This window comes from Strix aluco, chromosome 3, assembly GCF_031877795.1.
Source record: "Strix aluco isolate bStrAlu1 chromosome 3, bStrAlu1.hap1, whole genome shotgun sequence".
NCBI classification, from domain to species: Eukaryota; Metazoa; Chordata; class Aves; order Strigiformes; family Strigidae; genus Strix; species Strix aluco.
In genome coordinates, this window is record NC_133933.1 from 59,391,967 (window position 1) to 59,418,523 (window position 26,557).

General features: G+C 40.6%; 1 protein-coding gene across 1 annotated transcript in view; it reads left to right on the forward strand.

The window, feature by feature from the left end:
- UST (uronyl 2-sulfotransferase) overlaps positions 1-26,557 on the forward strand; it is a 177,940-nt gene that overhangs the window by 114,454 nt on the left and 36,929 nt on the right. The window contains exon 6 of the mRNA XM_074818719.1: positions 25,659-25,756. Within this exon, the coding sequence (XP_074674820.1) occupies positions 25,659-25,756 (98 nt within the window). The remainder of the gene's footprint in view (positions 1-25,658; positions 25,757-26,557) is intronic.

Genomic DNA, 26,557 nt, shown 5'->3' on the forward strand with positions numbered 1-26,557 from the left:
TTGTTATAATTGGCAGTTAAGTTTGCACTGCATCTCTGTCAGGCTCAGCATAGCTTTTCAACTTCATCTCTGAAAATAAATATGCTTTTCTCAGCTAAAAATAAAAATATTCTAACAATATTCAGCCTCAGTTATGCTAAAGATTACTCATGCAAGTAATCCCATAAAGGAGCATCTGTCTTTTTATCTTTTAAACTAAATGTTAAACTATTTGTAAAAAGTGTGTAAGGGTTACTGCAAAGGAGGGAAGTAAAATTCAAAGGATGTCAGAGAACTTTCAGGTCAAATTTCTTACAATAGGGACCTCTCCTGTGTCAAAGATTGGCTTTTCTTGCTAAATATTTAAACCAATGTTGTGTAAATTACTTCATAATGTTCAAACAAAATTATAGAAAAACCTGAACTGTTAATCTCCATAGAACAATTTTTTTGTATTCCTGAATTTTGAGAACTTTCTTTTATGACTACGTTGTTTTCCATTAACATAAGAATATTTGCTAAACACATTTAATCAATTTTATTATTTATAGTCCCAAATTTCTATATACAATGAAAAACATTCTGTTACCAATTGCACTGGTTTTCTGACAGCAGCTAGCTGTCTTAGTTACTGTCTTTTTCTGGATAACAGAAATATTTAACCAAGGGTAATTGTATCATGAATTGTCATTAGTAGTAACACATTGAGCTTTCTCCTTCATGACATTAGATATGTTTCTTGAAGCTTTTTAATCTGCTAGGTACCTGGCCTCCAAGAGAGACCGTGGTATGGAACCCATGCCTCCACCTCCTGACTGTCACTGTCATGCACTCTCATGCATCTGTTTGTGTATGAAAAAGGCAGTGGGAGAGTTGCCTGCCTGCACATTTGATGGAGGGGGAGTAGAGGGTTCATTTCTATATGGAATTTTTCTGCTGAGGACCTCACAAGGGGCTACACATGTCCATTGATTGAACCTTGGGACTTTTTGGGAGGGCCTGGTGAACTTGGTTAACATTGTTTAGATTGGAAATCTGAGGCATGCAGAGGTTAAAATGATCTGCCTACATCTGTGCAGTGCATACCAGATATTAGGGAGTTATATAAATTAAAAAAAATACATTTTCCAGTTACTGGGTTCTGAGCTGTAGTTGAGAGACTAAACATTTTATGCACCCTCAGTGTTTTCCCTAACCCCCATGCATACAGTAGTGCTTTTGCTCCCTGTGTTACATATCAGTGCTGAGATGGTTTCAATTGGTCATTGGATGTCCCACAGCATGTCCAGAGCTGCAGCACAGCTTTGCAGCTGTAGATCTGGTTTGAGGATCACACAGTAGCATCAATCTCTGCGGCTGGGATGGGACTGCCAGGAGGGCAGGGCTGAAGCGCGGCCACCTGTCAGCTGACCCAATTAGAACAGTTTGCTGCTTCTTCCCTCTAATGAGTGCTTTTAATAGTCTCCAGCTGTTCCTTTTTACTGCATTAACTCTTCACAGCAAAATTTCTGGCCGGTTTTTGTAACTCTTCATCTGCTGTGTATGCTCTAAAGCACCATCTTTCCCTTAGATTCTCCCATTTTGTATTAATAGTTTATTGAACCACAAAGTTAATGATAATTCAGACCTCAGCTGGAGGAGGGACAGATTAAGCAATTTATAAAATGTAAAATTAAAGGAAATGTTTTCATGGCTGACATTTACTTTTCAGTGACTTTAATTTACAAACCAATATTTTTTAATGTTCCCCTGCAGAGTTTGCATTCCAAACATTTGCAGCATTATGCAATTATAGGAGAGCAAGAAAATGTGCCTTGCTAATCTGTTTTCATTTACTAGTCTGAGTCAATTGCACATAGTAAATTAGAAATATACCATTGGTTAAGATTGCAGCACTAAAATCTTTCATGTAGTTCATAATACATACTTATATTAATAGCAAAGATAAAAAGATCTGGATTTTATTAATACCATGCTTTTATTTTAATGATACCATTCTGTATTGCATTCCTTTTTGTGGAGACAAGATGCAGCATAACCACAATATTTTGCTTCAGAATGTAAAAACATGAGTTATTTTTTCATGCAATATTGTACTGGTCTGAAAATTTCTGGTTGTTGCAAATGTTAAGAAACTACATGAGAAAACAGAAGCCAATTAGCAAAAGAGTCCCGAGCACTAAGTACCCACAATCTTCTTTAAACTTAACATTATTACAGGGTCTTAGCACCACCAATAAGCAGTATATAATTTAAGACATTTGTATTTATAGTAATTTATGTTCTTTTATTTAAGGACCTAGCTGTATTAAGAATGATGAATCTTAATTTTTGTGGCAATTTTGCCAGGTTTGGTATTTGTGCCTTTCTGAGCATGAATACAGGATAGCTCCTGATGTTCTCTTTTCTGTTCTTTTTTGGGTTTTGTTTTGTGGTAGCCTGGGGAACTAGTTTTCTCCAGCTTCTCTATAGGAAGCTATAGTTTGTAGAGTGGAAAATCCCAAATGCAGAACAAAGAGTCTAACGTATTGATGCTGGCCTTCTACAGCCAAATAAACTGTATAACAGAAGAGGGTATGTCCATGTTATATTTTCAGGGATGTATTTTTGGAGATTGAAACAAGAACAGAAAGGAACATTCTTGTGTAGCCCAGGGATTAAAGCCAGCCTTGACTTCAGTGAAGGTGGGAAAGCGGTTTGGGTGGGGCTAATCCTTATTTCACATAGAAAACGATGGATTCTCAGTGGGCTGTTACCAGTCAGAAATAAAATCTTGTGTGTGTGGTGGGTGGTTCTACCATACCATCAGCTCAGTACTCAATAGCAATCAAAAAAAAAAAAAAGGCAAATCAAAAGTAATAGAGAACAAAACAGCGAACCTCACTGCATATAAATCTGTAGTGTGACTGCATTTGACTTCCTTCATTTGGCATTTCTGACCTCCCATTCCCAAAATGGGTTTGGAAGAACTGGAAAATACTCAGAAATAGGTAAGAGCAATGGTGAAAGGATGGAATAGTTTCCATATGAGGAATGACAAAGATTAGGACTCTTCAGATGAGGAAGAAGTAAACAAGGGAAAGGATAGGAGAAGACAAACTTGCAGGAGGCATGGAAAAGTTGCATCAAAGATGACTGCTTGTGGGCTGTTTCTGTGTAAGAACTAGAAGATCCTAACTGGAATGGGCAGTTGCCAGACCAGGAAAGAACAGAAAGATGCGATGGTTCGGATAACATGTAATTAAGCCGTGAAAGTCCTTGCTGGACATTGTTGTAGATATGAGAAGTTTATATGTATTCAGAAAGGAAACATTTTAGGAAACATTTCTTTACAGAGGGGCTGGTCAAACACTGGAACAGGCTTCCTAGAGAGGTGGTAGATGCCCAAAGCCTGTCAGTGATTAAGAGGCATTTGGACAATGCCCTTAATAACATGCTTTAACTTTTGGTCAGCCCTGAATTGGTCAGGCAGTTGGACTAGATGGTCATTGTATGTCCCTTCCAACTGAAATATTCTACTCTACTCCGATTGAAAAAGAGTAAATATGTAGCTCTCAAGGGCTATTAGTTACCAAGACAAGATCTCTTCATCAGAAAATCTCCGGTAAGTACATAACCAGAGCCTCAAGGGTACCCAGAAAAGGGTCCTGTGCATACGGTAGATGTTCCATATAGCCCATACTGATTTTCTGAAATTAGTGACTGCTCTGGGTAACTCAGAAGCAGACTTTGTAATTATATGCTTGCAAATTAATTCTGCTACTAGGTGATTTATATAAGATAGTTACCATTATAGACATCTCCAGCTGAATGTATTGTATCTTGACTTGAAAGCAATTGAGTGTTCTTGGGTTTATGCCATAGTGGCTAAGGTTTTGTTGTCTTACAGCTTTGTCGATCAAATGAATTTTTGTAATTTTCAAACTGGCACTGAAACTCTTAATTGTTAACACTGTCATGACTATTCTCAAATTTATCTTAAAAATCTAAGATATGAATACATTTAAAGTATTAAATGCATCCACAACTTTACATTATGCACTGCTAAATAGTAAAGGTTCCAAAACAGAAGATGTCAAAATCCTGAAGATAGTGGGTTTAAACATTTTTTTTCAGTGCATGCTTTCCAGAAGGTAGAAGTCTCTTGGTTCTGATGTACAATAGTTTCAGTATGGATGAGTTTCCGGTGTTTTGATAATTTTTGTAAGTCTTGATTTGAGTATTCGCATTTTCGGTTCTCATGTATGTTGTTGATGTGAAAGCAACAGAAAGACACGTCTAAGGAGACAACACTTAAATGGTTCCCAGTAAGTGATGACTTAATGATAATTAGCTGGCAAGTAAGCATTGCAGGTGAATGGAAACAAGAGAATCTGTGTGTAATATGAATGTTATCTTCAGTGCATAGTCCAACATTTTGTGCGTTGTGAAACTGGAGAGTAGGATTTAGCAGTCATCAAGTAAAACTAATTATTGACTGATATTCTTGTAGAATCATAGAATGGTTTGGGTTGGAAGGGACCTTAAAGATCATCTAGTCCCAACCCCCCTGCCATGGGCAGGGACACCTTCCACTAGCCCAGGTTGCTCAAAGCCCCGTCCAGCCTGGCCTTGAACACTTCCAGGGAGGGGGCAGCCACCACTTCTCTGGGCAACCTGTTCCAGTGTCTCACCACCCTCAAGAACTTCTTCCCTACATCTAATCTAAATCTACCCTCTTTCAGTTTAAAACCCTTACCCCTCATCCTATCACTACACTCCCTGATAAAGAGTCCCTCCCCATCTTTCCTGTAGCCGCCTTTAAGTACTGGGAGGCTGCTATAAGGTCTCCCCTAAGCCTTCTCTTCTCCAGGCTGAACAACCCCAACTCTCTCAGCCTGTCTTCATAAGGGAGGTGCTCCAGCCCCCTGATCATCTTTGTGACCCTCCTCTGGACTCACTCGAGCAGGTCTGTGTCCTTCTTATGTTGTGTGCCTCAGAGCTGGACACAGGACTCCAGGTGGGGTCTCCTGAGAGCGGAGTAGAGCAGGAGAATCACCTCCCTCGACCTGCTAGCCACACTTCTCTTGATGCAGCCCAGGATGTGGCTGGCTTTCAGGGCTGCGAGCACACATTGCTGACTCAGTTTTCCATCCACTAGTACTCCCAAGTCCTTCTCCGCAGGGCTGCTCTCAATCCACTCATCACCCAGCCTGTATTTGTGCTTGGGATTACCCCGACCCACATGCAGGACCTTGCACTTGTTGAACTTCACGAGGTTTGCAGGGACCCACCTCTCAAGCCTGTCCAGGTCCCTCTGGATGGCACATCCCTTCCCTCCAGTGTGTCAACTGCACCACACAGCTTGGTCTCATTGGCAAACCTGCTGAGGGTGCACTCAGTCCCACTGTCCATGTCACCAACAAAGATGTTAAACAGTGCTGGTCCCAATACCGACCCTGAAGAATGCCACTCATCACTGGTCTCCACCCACACATAAAGCCATTGACCACAACTCTTTAAGTGTGACCATCCTGCCAGTTCCTTATCCACTGAATGGTCCATCCACCAAATCCATGTGTCTTCAATTCAGAGACAAGGACATCATACAGGACAGCATCTAATGCTTTGCACAAGTCCAGGTAGATGACATCAGTTGCTCTACCCTTATCCACCAATGCTGTAACCCTGTCATAAAAGGACACCGAATTTGTCAGGCACAATTTGCCCTTAGTCAAACCATGTTGGCTGTCAACAATCACCTCCTTATTTTCCATGTGTCCTAGCATAATTTCCAGGAGGATCCGCTCCATGATCTTGACAGGCACAGAGGTGAGACTGACAGGCCTGTAGTTTCCCAGGTCTTCCTTTTTTCCGTTTTTAAAAATGGGGTTATGTTTTCCCTTTTCCAGTCAGTGGGAGCTTCACCAGACTGCCACAACTTCTCAAATATGATGGGTAGTGGCTTAGTCACTTCATCCACCAGTTCCCTCAGGACCCCTGGATGCATCTTATCGGGTCCCATGGACTCATGTGCCTTCAGGTTCCTTAGGTGGTCTTGAACCTGATCTCTTACAGTGGGCAGTTCTTCATTCTCCCAGCCCCCACCTTTGCCTTCTGTGTCTTGGGTGGTGTGGCTGGGGCCCTTGACAGTGAAGACTGAGGCAAAAAAGTTAAGTACCTCAGCATGTACTGGGTAACCAGGTCTCCCATTTCCTCCTGAAGAGAGCCCACATTTTTCCTAGTCTTCCTTTTACCACCAACGAACCTATGGAAGCTGCTTCTTGCTGCCTTTGATGTCCCTGGTCAAATTTAATTCTATCAGGGCTATGGCCTTCCTGACCCTGGCTGCTTGGACAGTGTCTGTATTCCTTCTGGGCTACCTGTCCTTGCTTCCACGCTCTATAGGCTTCTTTTTTGTGTTTGAGCTTGTCCAGGAGTGCCTTGTTCATCCATGCAGGTCTCCTGCCATTCTTACCTGACTCCCTCTTTGTTGGGATGCATTGCTCCTGAGCCTGGAGATGAGCCTTGAATATTAACCAGGTTTCTTGGGCCCCTCTCCCCTCCAGGTCTTTATCACATGTAACTCTGCCAAGCATGTGATAAAGATCCCTGAAGGGATCAAAGTCTGCTCTCCTGAAGTCCAGCAAGCTTGCTGTGCACCCTTCTCACTGCCCTAACGATCTTGAACTCCACCATTTCATGATCACTGCAGCCAAGGTTCCCCTTGAGCTTCACACTCCCCACCAGCCCCTCGTCATTGGTGAGAACAAGGTCCAGCATAACACCTCTCCTCGTTGGCTCCTCTATCACTTGGAGAAGGAAGTTATCATCAATGCATCCCAGGAACCTCCAGGTTTGTTTATGCCCTGCTGTGTTGTCCCTCCAACAGATATTGGGGTGGTTGAAGTCCCCCACGAGGACCAGGGCTTGTGAACATGAGGCTGCTCCTATCTGTCTATAGGGGGCCTCACCCACTTGGTCTTCCTGGTCGGGTGGCCTGTAGCAGAACCCCCACTATAACATCTCCTCTCCCTGCCTTCCCTTTAATCCTGACCCATAAGCTCTTGGCTGGCTCTTCATCCATCCCCAGGCAGAGCTCCATGCACTCCAGCTGGTCATTGACATAGAGGGTGACACCCCCTCCACTTCTCCCCTGCCTGTCCTTCCTAAAGAGACTGTATCCTTCCATTCCAACAGTCCAGTCATAGGAGCCATCCCACGATGTCTCTGTGATTCCAATAAGATCGTAGTCCTGCAGGTGCATGCACATCTCTAGCTCCTCTTGTTTATTCCCCATACTACATCCATTTGCATAGAGGCATTTAAGTTGGGCCCCTGATGAAGCTGACTTACTGGCTGGAATGGCTGGAATTCCTTTGTGCTGCTCTTCAGGTGCTCTTCTGCTGACCTGTGATCTGTCTTTAGGCTCTGGACATCTATTGCTGGCACTGGCATCAAGCTGGTAGGAGTGGGATTTTGTTTGTCCAAAGTTGGAATAGAATGATTTTTAGAACTGCAATGTTTTATCATCCAGAAGAAAAGAATGCCTCCAATTTCCATTTCTGTTAGTATAAATTTTAAAATTAAGCTTTTTTAAATTTAGTTTATACATGACCTAAATAGCAGAGATGGGGCATTGACCAGCATGTAGTCTGTTTTAAACATATGATGTAATTGTATATATGTGTGTATATATTTAGAAGTAGAATTCTGACTTTTTCAAATGTTTAGTATTGTATTCACATTGAAAAATTGTTTTGAAGTCTTGTCTAATGAACCCATGTTAACCTTCCCTAGAAAACCTTACTGAATACCCTCATAAGTACACTTCTTGCTAGGAGTAGACCTGTTTCCTTTTCCTGGTTGCTTTATGCTCTAACCACCTTAAATGAAAACTGTTTTACTGGCAGTGTGTTGGGGAGGGAAAATGCAGAACCTTTTAGTCCTCTTGATAGAGGAAGGGCAGAGAGAAGTGGCCCTCCCCTTACTGCCAATATATTGAATGTGTTCAGGCTGTGGCATGATAATGTAATTTCAAGCAGTCAGATATTCACATTACTCTGTAGGTGTCAAAACCTGTAGGAACTGACAACCCATGAGAATAAAACAGAATTTATTAGCCCATTTTATTCCTTGTCTGTCATTCTCCTGCCTCTTTCCTTTTTGTGGTTTATACATAAGTTTTCAGGCTGTCAGCACTGCCAGCAAAGTGAAATAAACTGAAATCCTGGTCTTTAAAACTTACTAGCTAAAGCAAAGCTGAAGCTCTGAGGTGGTGGATGGCAGGAAGAATTCTGTGTGATGAGCTTAGGAGAACCACCTGCCCATGGTGTGCAGCTGATGTGATGAGGGATAGCTGTGGTTTTATAAAAGCATCCAAGGCTGCCCTGGACTTTAGCTGTTTGTCAACAACAAAGTATTTTCCTATCGTGTAATTTTTTGGTGGTGGCTTGGACTCTTCCGTTGACTGCAGACTGACTGGGTCACACATGTGAATTCTGTATTTTTAAGACTCTGAAGTAGTCTCTGTTGAAACCACGTGGAAGCAGAGATGGCATGTTGCAGAAAAAAAAGGGACATTCAGTGCCCAGGCACACTCAAAACTTAGTTTATCATAGTTCTTCTGAAATCTCTAGGGTTTATTCTAAGCTACAGAGTAAAATCTGTGCCTGGTCCTGGTCCCAGCTTGCATGGACCCCGGGGCCTGTTGGAGCACAGGATGCTCCTTTCTGGTCAGCACCCAGGCTCACATCCTTGGAGCTGGCATGCACACGGGGTGCCTGAACATCTCATGGGACACAGCTGGGGTGCATGTCCATGCTGGGGAGGTGGGAGGTGCTTCCCAGCCAGCCCACTGGGCAGAGCCTGCTGAGCCTCCACAGCTTCTTGCCTTGCTGCCTTCCCCAGCAACTGCAGGCATCTCAGCTGCCTCCTCATGCATCCTCTCAGCAGGTACTGGTGCTGAAGGTTTCTTTCAGATGCTAAAGCTGATATATTGTTGTCTGCCCAGGCTATAAATAAAACTGCTACTGCCTGTGACCAATAGGTTTTCTGCTGGGGCAACCCCTACCCAGTACTGTCTGGACGATGTCAGAGCATGGCTTTAAGGTTTGGCTTCTAAATAAAGAACAGTCTGGAGCGCCATGGAAAACATGCCAGCCCTGCTTAGTTTGACAGTGTAATCTTTCAGATTAGGGTATCATGTGAATTTAAGATCAAGAAGAACACGAAGGAGCTGGAGGAGTGGTTGGAGAGGAGGGGGAGCTGCTGGTGTGAATGGGAGAAGTCTCAAATCCACATCCTCAGTACAGGGATCACAGTTTTCCAGGCTGGCGTTGCTATATTTTCAGGTCTTTCTAGTTAAATGCAGGAAGGGGACAAAAAAAAAAAAAAAAGAGAAAGGCTACTTGAATTAAAAAGACTAGTGTCAACAATCACAGCAGGAATGTCTGATTCAACAATAAAAATCTTATGTGCGATTTGAAGGCAGCTGTAACCACTGTTCAGACTCACTTGTCCTCTCAGAGAAACACTTCCTATTTCAGAGCACTCCGTCTTTACCCTGAGTATCACACAGGAAACTGTCAGGACAGGGAGTGTTTCCCTGTCCAAGACCCACCTCCCTATGCACTGCTGTGATCAGCCCTCTCTGTCTCTCTCTTATGGGTAGAGAAGGACAGGCGTGGGTTTCTCTGTAGTGTCTGAGTATCAGCATCCTCCTCTATTGAATGAAGACTATGTATTGTTAGTAAGTAAATGTAATGAAAAATATTTAAATTGTAAGGGTCTTGCATTCACAACATTGTGAACACAACGCATTGCATGCTGTAATGGTTTAGCCCCTGCCGGGGTCTGAGACCACACGGCTGCTGCCCCTCCCCCACAAAGGGAGTGAAATACAAAGCCCCGATCTGAGATAAGGACAGGTTTAATACAGCAGTGCAATAGCAACACAACAAACAACAACAATAACAATAATAGTAATAACAATGAACAGGGCAAAATATCTACCAATATAGCAGTGAGAGAAAACCCGGCGGCGCGAACCCCACGAGATCACTGATTCTTCCCGCGCTCTGGAGGTGAATAACCCGGCTAGAGCTTCCTCCCCCACTGCTGGGGAAACTTAACCCTATCCTGGTTAAACCAGGACACATGCTGAATAGTGTCTCTTTTCATTTAAAAATAAAATTGACTGTAATTCTTGACTGACTGAACACACACAAATAAAGGAAAGAACCCTTTGTACAATAGTAAAAATGAAGCACAGAGGTGCGAATTCAGTTCTTGTTTCTGTCTCATTACAGAATGAGCAGATCTGAACTGAGGAATAGTCTTCCCAAAAAACAGGTGTCTAGTCTTTCTCTGTTTGCTTCAGTGTGCTCCTCTGATGTATAAATGTGCATTTGTGTTTCTACAAAACAACGACCAAATGCCATAGGTATGTGTTGGCAACTGGATTGGGATGGTCTCTCTGGTTGTTTGGCCCTACCTGGCAAGTGGCTGGTGTGCTTTCCCACAGGAGTGCTCTTCAGGTGTCAGATGTTCCAGAAATCAGATTTTCCATCTTGGCATAAAGGGTATGGCTACAGATGTTTTTCTTTCTCTCTTTTTTTTCTTAAAGATTTTTTTTTTTTTGCAAGAGTATAATTTGTGTTATGAAGTTATCAGCATACTAATAGCTTCAGTTAAATGAACTTTTTTAGTATGGAAGCTCCAGACTCATATTAGGTGTCTTTCCTTCTCATTTTTTTCTGGAAGGGATATGAAAGGATAAGGGACTTTAGACAATGAGGCAACGAATTGGCCTTTTTGCCAGGCCAATAAGCAATTGCATTCAAAAAAGGAGGTGGTAGGTTTTGCTGCATAGTGCAGTATCTTTGGGAAGACTAATGACTTCTGTGCCCTGAGATGAGGACGAATTCAAACCACATGCTCTAAGGCATCTTGGCACCTTAATGAAATGAAAACCCAATGGAAAAAATCCCAGGTATCTGAGGGATACTGATGGTCACAGGGAGTCCTTCAGAAAGCTATGCACACCCTGACTCTTTCAGCCTTTTCTTGGTGGATTTTACTTGAATTCAAAAGAAAAAAGCAATTTTTCATAACTTGGTATGATGTTGCCGGAAGAAAATGTGAGGGAACTAACTGTGACAAACTGTCAACCCGTATTTGTTGACATTGAGTTGGGGTTTGGGGCATTTGGCCGTTGTTCCCTTATAGTCAATCAAGTAAGGAAAGATATTGCTGACAGGAACTCATTTTTTTGCCTTTCCTTAAATAAGGTAGAATTATAAGACAGAAATGAGAGACAACAAGAAACAGGCATCAGCTGTTTCAAATGCACTTTTTTGATTTTTCTTAAGGTGACTGTTTAAAGTCGAATAACCATATTCACCTGTCCCTCACCAGTTGGCTGATGGTGTACATAGTCATGAGCTATCCGTGGGGGTGGTGGGGGTCTGTCTTGGGTGGAAAGGTAATTCCATCTTTCAGAATAAGCAGTAGACCTTCTGTGTCAGTTGAGAAAATAAGTTGCCCATGGACAAGGTAGGGAAATAGTCCTTTGAAGTAAATGGAGTGTTCACTTTTTCTGATTTTTATTCTAGCTGTTCTTTTTTTCTTTTTTTTTGTTCTTGTTGACTGTTATTTTCAAAGCTCCTCTGTCCCTGCAACTATAGTTGCTTTACATAAAATCAAAAACAAACCACAAACAAAGGGTGCTAAGTTGATTATTTGTTGTTCTGGACTCTGGAAAATGGACTGCCATTGTTTCAGCAATGCTGCTCAGTGAATTATTGAAACACAGTCTAGTCAGGTTACCTTGAACACAACTTTTTCCTATGAACTCTGATCCAAGCAAAGCCAGCCACTATTCATAACTGAGCTTGTCAAGAGTAATTTCCTTTTTCTTGGGGAAAAATCCACTAACTGGTGGCAAATAGGAAACTTTCCATGGTGAATATGGATTGCTAAACGAGATTTTTTTTTTTTAAATTAATTTTCTGTCCTTTTTAAAAGGAAAAAACAAAACTGAAGTGCTCATCAGTGGCTGAAGAAAAATAAAACAAAAAAATTTCTTCAGAGTGTAATCCAGAGATGATATATTTGAGAAGCAGGAAGAAAAAACCAGATTTTACTCTTTTACCCTCCTTCTAGCAGAGTTATTAACCTCCATGATTTTATAATTGATCTTGCTACTTGATGTGCTTTTTGAAGCCATAGCACCTGAGTTGAGAGGATTGAGAGATTCTGGGTTTCTGTGTGGGGAAGGAGGCATGGTTTTGTTTTTCATAGTTGTAGAAAAGAACTTCAGCAGATGACTCAAGGTTCAAAAAATACATAAAAAAGAGGCAAATAGGAACATTAATTATGCTTCTGAACCCTGTAATTTTAGGACTTTTTAAATACTTGGAGTTGTCAATACAGCAATAGTCTTGTCAAACTGAAGAGTGGAATCAATATGTTTGTTCCATTTTGTGGCTGCTATTCAGAATGGCAGTGCTACAAATGATGCAAAGTATTAGTAATTTTCCAGAAAAGCATCAGAGCTGTTCAGCAAGGGGAAGACTACAACTAAGGAAATTAGATAGGGGCAGCAGAGCAGAAACCACCCCCAGCTGCTGCAGCAGGGAAGCCACATGCAGCAGTGTGGGTTTTTTCTCTGCTCTGCAGCTCCTTTTGCATTTCAGCCCTGAGAGATGAAGGGAGAAACTCAGTCAGTCGACACTGGGCAGAAGGCTTATAAAAAGGCAAAATTTGCACACAACTCGCTCTTCTAGCTAATTTCTCACCATTCAAGAGGCTTGTGGTAAAGTGCCACCACAAAAGTGGTAGGTCAAGGGAACATAAAAGATGTTTAGACCTTGCTGCTATTTTGTCTTAAAAGTCAGTACTGTGCTTTTAAGATTTATCATCTAACTTTAAAAAATGGGCAAAACCAAAGAAATTTATAATCTGTACTGTATGATGATCATCATATATTTTCTCTTTTAATGGACAGGTCAGCAGCAAGTTTCTTTTTCTTTTTTGCTAGGCAGTGTATTTGATGTGTCTGGATTATTTCAGGTCCACATCACAAGCTGTTGGATACAGTCCCTCTCCCTTTAGCATCAGTAAAAGAGAATTGTGTCACTGGAATCCATGACAGCAGATAGCTATAACTAATTGGTATGTTGAAATAAAACTTCTAGGATGCATCAGCTATCCAGTGTTCATTTTCTTTAGTGAAAATTTTGCTACATTTGCAGATGAGAGAAGCTTAATACTTAAAAGAAATAATGCTTTCCTGAAGCCTGCAATAGTATTTTTAGGTTTACTGTGACATATCTTCCCTTCTCCATGTATATATTCTTTTATTTTGAAGACTTATATTGAAGAAGTTTTTTCCTCTCTAATTCTTGTCACATGAAGTTCTGTAAAAATATATGCAAATGGAATGATCTCTTTTGTTTGCTTTGCCTCTGTCTTGATGGGATGTATGAGAGCAATAATATTTAATGCTCATTGCCAATTAAATGAATTTCCCTTTGGCTCATGGATTGCTTCTCTCTGACAGCTTTAATATTCAGAACTCTGAAATTTGTTTTAATAAGCCTCTTTTAAACTTGTGTATTGTCAAAACTATTTACTAAAAACAGCGTAATGCTAGCTTCAAGATGTTGTAGCATTCATACAACTTAAATGTGTTTCTGTTAGTATATGAGTTTTTGAGGTTTGGGCTAAAATCTGCTGAGCATAATTTCTGTGCATGCAGTCAAGCTTTAAAGGAATGAGAACATTTGACCTGGAAAAGAAAATGTGAGAAAAATGTGAACTACAGAAATGTCTTCTTATTAAAATAGGCTTTCTTGTATTGTAGCAATGAAGCAATATTTTGAAATATTTAAATCCTGTGACATCTGTGCTGATGATATTGTGTCATACGTAAAGGTGTGGACTTTCTGCATTAAGCCCTTCTTGAGACATGAGAACCTTCCAGCCCAGCTGGGGAAGGCAGTACAAGCTGGGGACAGGCTAAAGGGTTGCTTCCCCTCCAGTGTCTGACATTCTTCAGCTTACCAATTTCCTGAGCCAGACATTGTTTTCATATCTGAATTTAACAGCGCTTGATAGACCTTTCTTCTATGAATATATCTTTTTTATTTTCTTTTTTTTTATTATTCTTTTGTGTTGGGTTTTTTTAAACCCAGTTACACCTTTGTCATCCAGAGTATCCTGTTGCAAGGACCTGTGCATTTACCAGCACTGAATTTCTTCCAGCATTTTATTGCCTAAACAGCATTATAGGGTCCTTCTATAGCTCCTTGAGGTCAGATTTCTTATCTGCTCTCGTTAATATTCCCTGAAAAATTTCTTACTTCACTGTTAACCCTTCTTTGTTATGCACAAGAGATATCTCAGCACAGATACTCTGCAGCCCTACTCAATGTCTAATTTCACTAAGAAAACTAACCATTTTAATCCTGTCCTTAACTTCCTATCCTTTATCAGCCTCTCCTCTATTTTTTTTTTCCCCTGAGAATTCAAAAACACAGGATTGCGTTTATCACATCTTCAGTGACTGAATCAAAGACCTGTTGGAAGTTGGAGAGGCTCAGTTTTCTTTGCTGACATTGATTGTTCCCCTTGCTGGTTGTGTTCTTCCTTATAGTGTCATCTAATACTAGCTGGTTCTGGCAATCTTCTGTTCATTTCATCCATTTTTTCTAAAGCATCTTTGACTGTCACTTCAGTTGGAGACTGTTTTTCTTCCCAACTTATGCCATCTCTAGAGGGCCCTTTTCTGTTTGTGAAAACACCCCAGATCGCCTGTGGTATTTTTTGTGACACGATTTTTCATTCTGAGCAATCTATAATGCATATCACTGCTCACTTGTGAGCTGGACTTGCTCTCAGTCCAGGACACACTGAGTCTTAGTATTATAATATGGTTGGCTGGACAGCAAGACTTTTAACATTAACAGAGTGGTGTATTAGAGAGGTGATGATCTGCACTGTTATACAATTATTTCCTCTGTATCTTCTCCAATTTTGTTTTTAAAAATATGTAGCACAAATGGTTTCTGGGATCCAGCATTTCAAGTTACACAGAGGATGCTACGTTCCAGGAGTCAGAGACATGAAATTATTCCTTAATTCCCTCCACGGCACTCTTTAGTTCAGATGAGAACTTACATAGGGCACTGGCAGGGACTTTTCTGCTCTACTTGGAGCTGAAAAAAATAACTAAAAAAGTGTTCTGGATTAGGACTTAGAAATTGAAGAGAGTCCAGAAGATGGTCTTAAAAAGGAAATGCTGTAGGGAAATGTAAATCTTCAGATGAATAAAAATGTGCTATGAAGTAAATGTCCTGCAGTTATTCCTTGTAGTCATCAAGATTAAGACAAAAAGGAGTTTCCTTAAATTACATTAAGGTGTTTTCATATCAGATACTAGTAGGTTTTCTGTCAGTAGGAGCAATAAAGCAGCGATATGAATTAGAGCAGATATGAACATTTTTATGAACAGGTTGGACAAATGGCAATCCTAGCTTAGATAAACTTGGTTCTCCCATAGCAAAGGATGGACTAAAATGCTTCACAACACCCTGGGTCTTCTGTAGCAGCCTTCCTTGCCGGGATGGGCAGCAGCCAGGGCTGTACTGCATTGCCAGGAATGGTGAGACCACCCTGCCAGGAGGACCCTCAGCCACCAGCTCCATCTCTGTCCACTTACAGCCCCCAGACTTCAGCCTCGTAGTCAGCTCCAGGCTGAGGCTGTCATCTGTCAGAGAATAAGTTTATCTGTGCTCCAGAAGAACCTTTTGTGAGTGTAAATTGCTGGAGGTATCTGTCGGGTCACTGCTTTTCTCATAGGCATCTGTTAGCTAGGGTCCAGCAGTGCTGCATTAGGGAGGGCTGAGAAATCCTTCACATGGGGGGTATTTCCCACTCAGCGTTTGCAGAATTGAATAGATGCCATCCCTAATTGACTTTATTAAGGGTCATCATCCAAGCAAACTAATTTTCCAGGTTTTTTTATGAAGAGGTGTTAGTAAACAGAATTAGCAGATGTACTGTCTCCCTGCTGTTAGTTGCCACTGGGATTCATTCTTGATTGCAGCATAATGGTTTGTATTTTTGGTCTTCCCTGGATCTGTGCCCTCTGTAACAGAATGGTTATTTAATGCTTTACACACTTCTTCCAGCTGGCAGGCACTCTCCCTTTTTTTGGCATAACTTCTTTCTATTTTTTTCATATAATTCCTGTACTAAGATGGTTCAAGGTGAAAAATACAAAAGCAGTGGAAAAGATAGATATTGGAAGGTGCTTACTTACAACTATCAAGTGATTCCATTCTAATTGGTAAAACCAGTCTTTGACAAATTACTAATATGATTTCTGATAATAGAGAAGAGAGAAATATATCCACCTACATATTTTCTCAGTGTTGTACATCATTATAAGTTAGAAAATTGGGATCTGTAAATATGTTTAATGATTGTCTAAATACTAGCATTGTGGGCATAGTTCATCACCTTTGCTATGTTAATGCCAGCAAACGTTTGTATATGAATGAATAATTTATACCTGCACTAAATTAAAATGTAGATGATTAGCAGAAGATGCTGTTTTGTTAGCTGCTGCTTCACTTGCTAAGATGCCAGGAAGAAGAGCTGAATACATTGTTGGCAGAAGAGCCAGGCAAATTAGCCCAGCCAAAAGAGTTCATCAAAAAGAAGAAAGTAGGAATTAAACTTGGCAGCCTGTTTTCTTATGTGGTCTGGGGAAAAAATGAAAAACATGTATTTTGCCAGAAAAATGTGGAAGGTCAATTCAAAGAAAACCCAGAATTATCCTCTACACAAAAAAAAAAAAAAAAAAAAAATCAAGGAAATCTATGCTGATGTAAAAACAGCACAAATTGAATCTAAGCAAGCCATAGGCTACCCTAGACTAGCCTTAAAAAGTCAAGTTTCCTCATTATAATACAATTTTAAAAAGACTTAACTAGTCTTCATATCCTAACATTTGAAAATACTTTTATCTTTTTTTCCAGATTTTCGTAATAGAATTTTTTCTTGAATAATTGTACTCTACAGGCTTTTTTAATTAAAGAAAAAATATCTCATACTATGAAACAAAATGAAATTTCATTAACTTGCAAGTATAAATGTCTAGCCTACCAATGCAGTTACTCAAGAAAAGTATCAAGCTTTGAGGAAAGGAATAGAAGATGTATATTTTCCTTATTATACTATCTCTGCAGATATTTAGGGTTGATCTCAAGTCATCAATAGTTGCCAGGGGTTCTATAAACTTCCCCTCTCTCAAAGGCAGCATTAATGGAGCATGTGAAATAGAAATATTTAGTATAGGTCTATAAGCTGTCCTTTTAACCTTAACCTAAGAAGGCTTAGCAGAAAGCTGTGGGGAGTCACAGCATTGCTGCTGCTCAGTGGGGCAGTGTGGTGGTATGCTTTGCACACCCCAAAGAAACGGAGCAGCGAGGAGGTGACCGTACGTGTTGTCTAGACTAAAGCCACTTTTGTCAGTGAGAACAACAGTCATACTACATGTAGCTAACAGCAGACATATCTACTCAAACCTTTAAGTTTGGATGTTGGTTTGACTGCAGAGGTAAGTTCGGTTTTGATCTAAACATATTAAACATATTTGATCTAACATGAAAACTCATTTCCTGGAGATGAAATTGGGGGAAAAAAAGAAAAAAATCCCCAAAAAACACAACACTGTTTACGATCTTTCCAAGTTTTTATCACAAGTACCAGAAATACTTCTAGATTTTACTTGCTCAAGTCAACTAAGCACTTGCAGGCAGCTCCCTCCCCCCTTTCTCAACATGGCTGGCAGACTTCCCCCTGCCTGGAGGGAAGGAGACCTGTCCAGGCCATCTTGTCCATCCATTGGGTCTCTAAGCTGGAGACTCAGAAGAGGAAAGAGTAGCCGTCCTGCTCATGAGAGAGTGACATGCTAGACAACGAACAAAAATGCTCACTCTCCTTTAATTTTATTTAGATTAAACATTGGACAGCTAAGGTTTTTTTCAAGTTTCTAAAGTGTATTTTCCATTAAAGAAAGATTTGTCAAAGTATGTTCCCTGCTTTTTTAATGTTTTTTTTTCTTGTAGACATGGTTGTATACAAACTTCAAGACAACATACTGGTGTGACTTGCTACCCAGACCAGTAATGCCAGAGTAGAAGCTCGCTCTCAGAGAGGGAAGAAAATGCCTTTTGAGCCTTTTCGCTTGCAGTAGCCTGTCTAGACAGCTGATATGGAGAAGAGCTGAAGTATGGGCAATGAACATTGCCTCCATCTGTAGCTGGCTTTTGTTTCCCCAGAATAACTGTCTATTTTGTAGCTTTTTGTAAGAGTCCTTTCAAAAACAGCCTAGTGAGTAATCAGGAAAACATAGGAGGGTCCAATCCTCCCAGTTGTCCTTATTGTTTCCCAGGGACTCCCTGGGGGCTTTCTGCATGATACCGGCTTGGCCTTTGTAGCCCCTGGCTACTGACAGGGTGCTGCCACCACCCCTTGATCCCCAGGACTTCTGTTCGCCTGTGGGAAAGCCAGTCATCCACAAGAGAGAGACTTTGTTGTAGTCCATAGGTAAATACCCCCACATGTTAAAGCGAGTGGTTGACTAATGATTTGCTGACAGAAGTGTTGATTGTAGGAAGCATCTGAAGAATTGTAAAAGGGGAGAAGGGAAGAGAGTTTCCAGATAAGTGAAAAATTATCTGGGGTAGGGGGAAACCCAACACATTTATAAGAGCACATTGCTTTGTTTTACAGGACAGCTTCTGTTTTGAACTAACCTTTAAATAAAGATGGCCAGAGGACAGCAGCTTGAATCAAATGAGCTGGCTCTACAGGGTGCTTTTGCTTGTCCAAGGCACTGCTGCTAACAGTCCCTGAAACTTTGTAAAGGATATTCTTCTGATCTCCTGCATAGGCTGTTACACTGTCTCCTTCTCTAGCAGTGCACTAGGGGTGATAAGAGGGCCCTTCTCTTCATCCTCCAATTGCTTTCGCTGCTGCTTTTTATCAAATACATGATTTAGCTGAAGGTAAAGAGCAGTTTGTTGAAGAAATAATTATGAGGGGGTTTGGGGAATTAAAGAGATCAAGGATTTTTTTTTTAAAAAAAGCATATTTCAACTCCTGACAAATAGGTGGAGGAAAGGAACTTGGATACCTGCAAAGGTGTGAAATATCTGTGCAGCCTTTCAACAGCTGTGCAAAAGTGTTCAGAAGTGTATCTCTTCAAAAACAGATGTGCCAAGTGAGAAAGAGTTGAAAAGAATATAATCTGTAACTGAAAACTAGTTTTAAAATGCAAACCTTAGCTCGGCTTTCAGATGTACTGTTTGTTGAAGATAAAGTGACATACCTCTTGACCTTTAAGCAGGAAAGTGATGGTTAAAGCCAGCTAGAAGAGGTCGTCTTTGGGGAGCACAGCGCAAGCTGTTTGGTGCCCCAAACCCTTCCCTGTTTTGTGCTCTGAAGTCTTGTCACTGGCCTCCATCTGCTGTAGCTTCTGTCTTCACAGGGCAGACCTATATCTATTTCATGGACCCACCAGAGGCTTAGCCTTACCGGTTGTCTCTCATAGCAGTTGTCTTCTCCTTCGCAGCAGTTGAGATCCTTTTCAGGATGAAACATGAGGCCCACTTCTGCTGTCTTGTCAATAACTATGCAAGATTTGCCAGGTAGCTAAAAAGAGAGAGGTCTGTGACATCCATGGATTTCATGGTGCCACAGAAGCCGATGCTGTGAGCATGGGTGGCTCTTGAGGTGGAGGCAGTATTTGGACATAGGGGGACAATCAGTGCCAAGGTGAAATGGCCACATGCTCTGGTGACTGTTTCCCAGTCGTTGCAATGACTGTGTTGGCAAAATGACTAAAATAAATGAACGTGACAACTGAAGTCATTAAATGTGGCCTGCATCGCTCTGAGGCAGACGTGCCCTGCGCAGCTGGAGTGCGGCAGTGCTTCAGTGGCATCGTGGCATTTCCATGAGCAAGCGCTGCATTGTTCACTCTTTGGTAGAAGAACAGAAGGCAACGGAGGGAAAGAAAAGGGTTTCTGTTGCTTTTTGAGCTGGTGGAGCCTGCACAGGAGTGAGGGGGCAATCACAACTGGTGCAGGGGGATGTTTGGGGACAGAAACTCGCATTTCAGTTAACTAGATCAGCTCTGCTATCTTGTGGAGCTTCTGCCCAAAGTGCCCACTGCTCGCCTTGCAACCTGCCACTGGTGTCCCAATAGACTTGTCCAGTTTGCTGTCATCTCCAGAGGACCGTAATCCCACACAGTTTGGCACCATCCATCCTGCCTGGCAGCCCTCCTTGGAGGGGCTCAGTACCACAGTAGCACAGGCTGGGAAACACTTGGCTTTGGCTGTGTTGGCAGTGCTGGTTTGGGAAATGATGCCCAGCACCTACCCACCCCACAGCAATTTGCTGCATATGCCTTTGGCATAGATGCATGAACAAGTACCAAATGCCTTCAGAATTTAAAAGAAACAGGTCATCTTGCTGCTGTGTGGCTCTAGTTATGCAAATACTTGATTGAGATTGAATAGAAACATTAAATATCACCTGAAGTACAAAACTCTCTAATTAGGGTTAAAAATGTGTTGCCTTATAGATTATTTTCCATAAAAATATGTAAATAATTGGTGCTCCTAAATAAGATTTAGTAAGTCATGTTACATTCATATTTGAAAACCTTCATGCTAACTATACCTTGACTTCTCAATGTCTTTCTGCAGCCTTACAAAGTGGGAAGTTGTGCTTTTCCTTCTTTCATTTCATGTTTACACTTGCAAGCCCTTTTCTGAGCCACCATGTTTACATTTTCTTCCCCATCACTCTGCCGCCACCCAGAGTTCCCTAGCTGAGGTCAAAGAAAGACTTTTTTTTTCCAGCATGGTTGTATTTAGTTCATATGATGCAACATTGTCCTCAGGATGTAACGGTCAGTTTGACCTCTTTACAAACACCAAGCAAGTATGTGAGAAAACATTTTACAAGCCACGAGAGGATTCTTGGGGGCTCTCAGCAGAGCAGAATAATTTTCCTTGGCTGACGATGGTGAGGGCTAGACTGCGCCGCTGACTGTAGCAGCGGATGAAGAACAGCCTTGTAAGCAGGAGAGATCACCATAGACTGGGCTCACTCACTGGTTTTCCACACCATTTTATTTCATTTCCTTTTATGGAAACTGGAAAGGTATGTATTTAGGTCGTTGCTTCCTCTGGAGCCTTCATGACACACCTCAAATTTGCATCTGCAGTGTGGTGGTTTAGCCCCTGCCGGGGTCTGAGACCACGCGGCCGCTGCCCCTCCCCCACAAAGGGAGTGAAATACAAAGCCCCGAGGCTGAGATAAGGAGAGGTTTAATACAACAGTGCAACAGCAACACAACAAACAGCAACAATAACAATAAGAATAACAGTAATAACAATGAACAGAGCAAAATATCTACCAATACAGCAGTGAGAACAGAGCCAGTCCCACAGTACACACGGTAACCCCTTGTCCCGCTTCCGGGCGAGGATGTGACCTCTGCAGGGTATCTGAATAACCCGGCTAGAGCTTCCCCCCCCACTGCTGGGGAAACTTAACCCTATCCTGGGTAAACCAGGACATGCAGCCATCAGACTTCAGTAAGGAGCATGCACAGTGGCTGGGCTATAAGCAGGGTCTCCTGGTTTCACAGAAGTTGCAGTATCCCACAAGGGCAGGGCATGGAAAGACACCATGTTGTGTTTTCCATTTTGATTGTGAGAGAAAGGCTGTTTTTATGGCTTCCCATAGATTAATGGATTATTAATGGAAAAATATTTGCAAGGCATGTATGGATTTGAGTTATGATTCCTCATTTTAAATTGTTAGGGATACTAAGAATTGCCATATGTCTATGGCGGAATCTGGTGTTTCTGTAATTTTTGGTTGAGACACTGAGGATCAAGAAATAGAGAATGCTTTGAAGACCAAGAACTATTTCTTTTTTAAAAAAACTTAGGTGTTCCTTCTACTGGACCAAAAAAAAAAAAAAAAAAAAAAAAAGTTATTGTTTCCCTCTGGGGATTTTATATTAGGAGGAAAACAAAAATGGAACTCTCAATCTAAGGTCACATCTTTTTGTATATGGTATAGTATTTGCCATGAGTTAAAGACATTAACTTAAGTAAATTGTTCATCGTTCTGCAAGAAATACTTTAAAGTTTGCTCTCTTTTTGTGATAGCATTAGAATTCCCAAAGGAATTTCATATCCATGAGTATCCACATTTTAATCATGTGCTAACTTCCTCTTATGACATGTATGAACTCACTATGGCAAATAAAACAGTTTGTTGTTAACTTGAAAAAATGTATTAACACACCTTTGATATATTTCTGATAGATCAGTAGTCCAGCTTGTTGACAGCTTAATAGATTAGGGCACATTGTGATTTTTATATGAAAGATGGGTTTACAGAAGAAGGGAGTAGACATTATCAATTTACCATTTCAGCCAAAATTGTAACAACAATAGAAAAATATAGTACTATTAAGAAAAAGCATGGTTTCTGTTGTTACTTGCAGCCCCAGGGCTGCTTCCTGGGCATCCCTCTGCCCTGCTGGAGACAGAAGCCCAGCGGGACATAAGCAGTGTGGATTGTAGCCAGGAGCTGAGGAATAAAATAAAATTCTTCTTCCTTTATTGTGGAAGGGTATGATCAAAGTAGCTGTGTGTGTTTCTGTATCTTTCCTGGCTGTGTTAGAGTAATTTTTTTTTTACAAGGCTCCTCCAGTGATTTCAATGAACAAGCCTCTCATCTGTCACCTGGCAATTTTTTGTTTCACATAAAAACCTTTCTGCCCTGAAAGATCTGTGTCCTGCTGGGAAAACATGCTCTTACTGGGACACGTGGCATTAATGTTGCTTAGGATAACAGAATAACACTGCCTAGAATAATGTTGTTTCATCTTAGCTTTCCGTGCTCAGAAAAAAAACAGAAATTCCTTCAAGTCCTGCTAGCAACTGAAGAGCAGCTTCCTGTAGGTGTGTTTTAAGTTTTGTAATGACTAGCACACCTCAGGCCAACCTTTCTTTTGCCCCACCTCTTGGTGTAGCTGCTCATGGAGCTACATAATTATCATCAAGTAAAATCTCCTCTGAGGGGGTGGATGGTGGCTGCTGATTTACTTCACAGATTATGAGTACAGAAAAACAGGAAAGGCAATGAGGTGCTGCAAATCACCAGGACCCTTCAGCAACTGTAATATAGCCGTGGTGGTAAATGGAGACTGGAAAGGGACAGTGCTTTTACCGCTGAGAAGACCTGGTGATCTTAAACCTTGAGTGCATCAAGGAGGAGTGGGGAAGATTTTTCTCTCTCATCCTTTTGCATTCCTTCCACAAATCAAATTTGAAGGGAATTGCCACTCGATAGTTTAGGTTTGTGCCGGTTGTTTCAGTGATCCTACAGCAGTTTACCCTAAGAAGGAATACTTTTTGACTAAATATAAGCTGTTCACTTGTTAAAGCTGCAGGATTTTCCATGTGAATTTACATTGCTTTTATTGTATGGATGTTTCACCAGCCATATTAATCATAATGCTTTCAGAATGACAAGAAGGTCTCTGTTACACTTTGGTGTTGGGTATTGATACTTATTTATCTCGGGGAATATTTTCTGACTCACTGTATTCATTATTCTTGCCAAGAAACAATGTTTCTTTGTTGTAAGTTAATGTCCATTCACCCTTGTATGAGAGTAAGAAAGAGGAATCATTCTTGATTGGGTGTTACTAATGATTTTTAAATCTTATGGAGGTGTTTCTGCCTTTCAGTTAATCCATCAATTAAGTGCAAGCTGACTTGGGTGTAATTTAAAGTATTTCTTTATTTCTTTAAAGTTCAGATTTTTTTAAATCCAAGCAATTTGTTAATTCATTGCAGGTCTCTGCAGGTTCTTATGGAAACTGAAAATATCTGTGCCTGAAAACATCTCTGGTGGTGTCTGTAGTAAAAGCACAATGAACCTTTAAGGAACTGCAATTTTTAATTCATGTTTAAAAAACCTCATTGGAATGATAGAAGGGGACACATTGTCTGTGCCACCTCACTGTGCCACCGGTAGTTTTCTTAGTAATATTCATACCGTTGAGGATGGGGGGCTGGTTAACTTCAGCTCAGAGCCTTGAATGTCAAAATTCAGGTCTTGACGGTAAATTTTCTGGTATGAATTTAAGGCAAGCCCTTCTCAGTATGCTTGGATACACTGAGGGAAGCAGGAGAGATGCGTTGTTTGTATTCCAATTGGCAATTTTTATGTTGTCTTCTTTGATGGTTCCTCACCATGTGATTTACTTCCCAGTCCAGGACCTTCTGATGTGCTTGTAAAATCTGATTTATGTAAGTGTAAGACAGAGGAGGAAACAGGAATGTACTTTAAACAGCTTACGGACCCAAATGTGACACTAATGAAATTAGGCATGAGGGTTGAAGTTGTGGTAAGACTTTTTTTGCACCGAGGTCTCAGAATCAGATGTTGCAGCTGGAGGCCTGTACCCCGCACTGCCCTGGGAGAGCATGGTACCTGGGGAGAGCCTGTGCCCCACGCTGCTGAGCACTTCTGTTTTGCAGAGGGCATGGTGCCCACTGAAGTGTTCTCTATCGCGTTTTATTTACTTGATGAAATAGGTTTGATTAGTCATTGGTTTGATATTGATGCGTATCAAATGTATTGCGTTATAAAAGCACACATCTTTAAATAAGAATGAAGACTGGTTTTGCAAAGATGAGATCCTTTCATCATTGCTTATGTTGTCTTGCATGGGGTTTTTTTTTGGCCTGTATGTCTCTGGAGTCAGTGGGTCTGCTTGCAGGGTAAGGGTCTATTAGACTAGGTAAGGATAGTGGAATTCAATCCCACTTGCAGGTGCGTTTATTATTGAGCTAGAGTAAAGCTAGAAATGGAATACAGTTCCTGAGAGTTCAGTAGCTATGCCTAGTCTTTGAAAAATGATAAATAGCTCCTAATTAGATGACCGATAAATCAGGAAAATGATAAATGCTTTCTAATAAGCCCTTTTCTCAGAGGGGGTTTACACAATAGGCTCAATTCTGAACATCTGAGGAACATACAGAATTGTAATCAAAAGTGATGTATGTTTTTATATCAAGAGTAAGCTCTGTGAATTACAGCATATATTTCTTCATTTCAGTCATTAAATGAAGCAGAATTAAAAAAAAAAAAAATCATTGTCTCAATTTGATTTATTCTGGCTACTTCTGGTTTCTCCCAGGATGTCTTTAGAAGCAAGAGTCTGAAAATAATCTCCTGAATATTTTAAATGTAACTCAATATGAACGTTGATCCATGTGTCCTGCTTTGAATCATGCAGTAATCTCAATATAATAACTGTGTTATTTGCAGCAAGAAAATGTGGTTTTTTGCATTCTAGGACAAAATCACTTTGGGGTTTTTGTTCCTCCTGAAACTTTCTAATGATATTTAGAAGTTGATAAATTGACCGGTAGATGACTTTATGGTATTTGGTATAGCCTCAACACAGTTCTTTGACTCTCAGATGACTGTGTGAAGTATGAGATATTAATAGAGAAAAGAAAATGCAGTATTCAACCTCCCTTTCTTTCTTTTTTTTTTTTTTCTTTTCTCCCCTACAGGACATTAATGTATGTATCCTTGAAAACTACCCTGAATGTTCCAATCCCAGGTTATTTTACATCATACCATATTTCTGTGGACAGCATCCAAGATGCAGGTAAATATATACAGGGTATCCCAATTTGTTCAGCAATAGCTGGCAACATTTTGTCAGAAACTGATAATAAAGAGGCATCAGTTATTTGAAGAAAAGAAAAGTGTAAGTACAATGTAACACTTTATGTGGTAACTGCATGTATGTATTTTGGAGTAAGGAAGGTAATGCAAATGTAGTACTATTCTTTTGTCTTGATTTAATACTTGAATAATTCATCAAATCTGGATGTATTTATGAGGAATTTTTTTTCTGGGTTGGCAGGGTGAGAATGGCAGTGACTGTATGTGCTTGTTACTCATTTTAGCTGTGCTATAATTTTGTAATGCATATTTTAGCTCTGCTTGGGTGCTCTTATCAGGTCTATATATGAGGAATTCCAGGTTTGGAATGTGTAAGAAATGTAAGAAATGTCTGTGTAAGAAATAGTAATCATGCTAAACTATGTAAAGTGCAGCCTTCTACTGCTGTAGTTGAGCTGACTCATTTTTATTGTGTCTGTTTATGCCATTCTCATATTGCAGTATTAGTGATACTGCATAGTAAACTTTCATGCAATACTACGTGAATAATTTTAAATACCTTCTTGTTTTCAAATACTTTTGTATTGTTGGTCACAGCATATTCTTTATTAGGTTTGTTCAACTTCAAGGAATTCTGTTTATTTATTGTTACCCCTTCTCCGTAGTGGAACAACTGCACGTGTTTTCAAAAAATTTCTTTCAAAAGCCATACTTTTTTGTAGCAGTAGTAACAAGTGAAAATGTTTTCCTTCTTATGTCTCAGTTTCTAAGTATCTTTGCT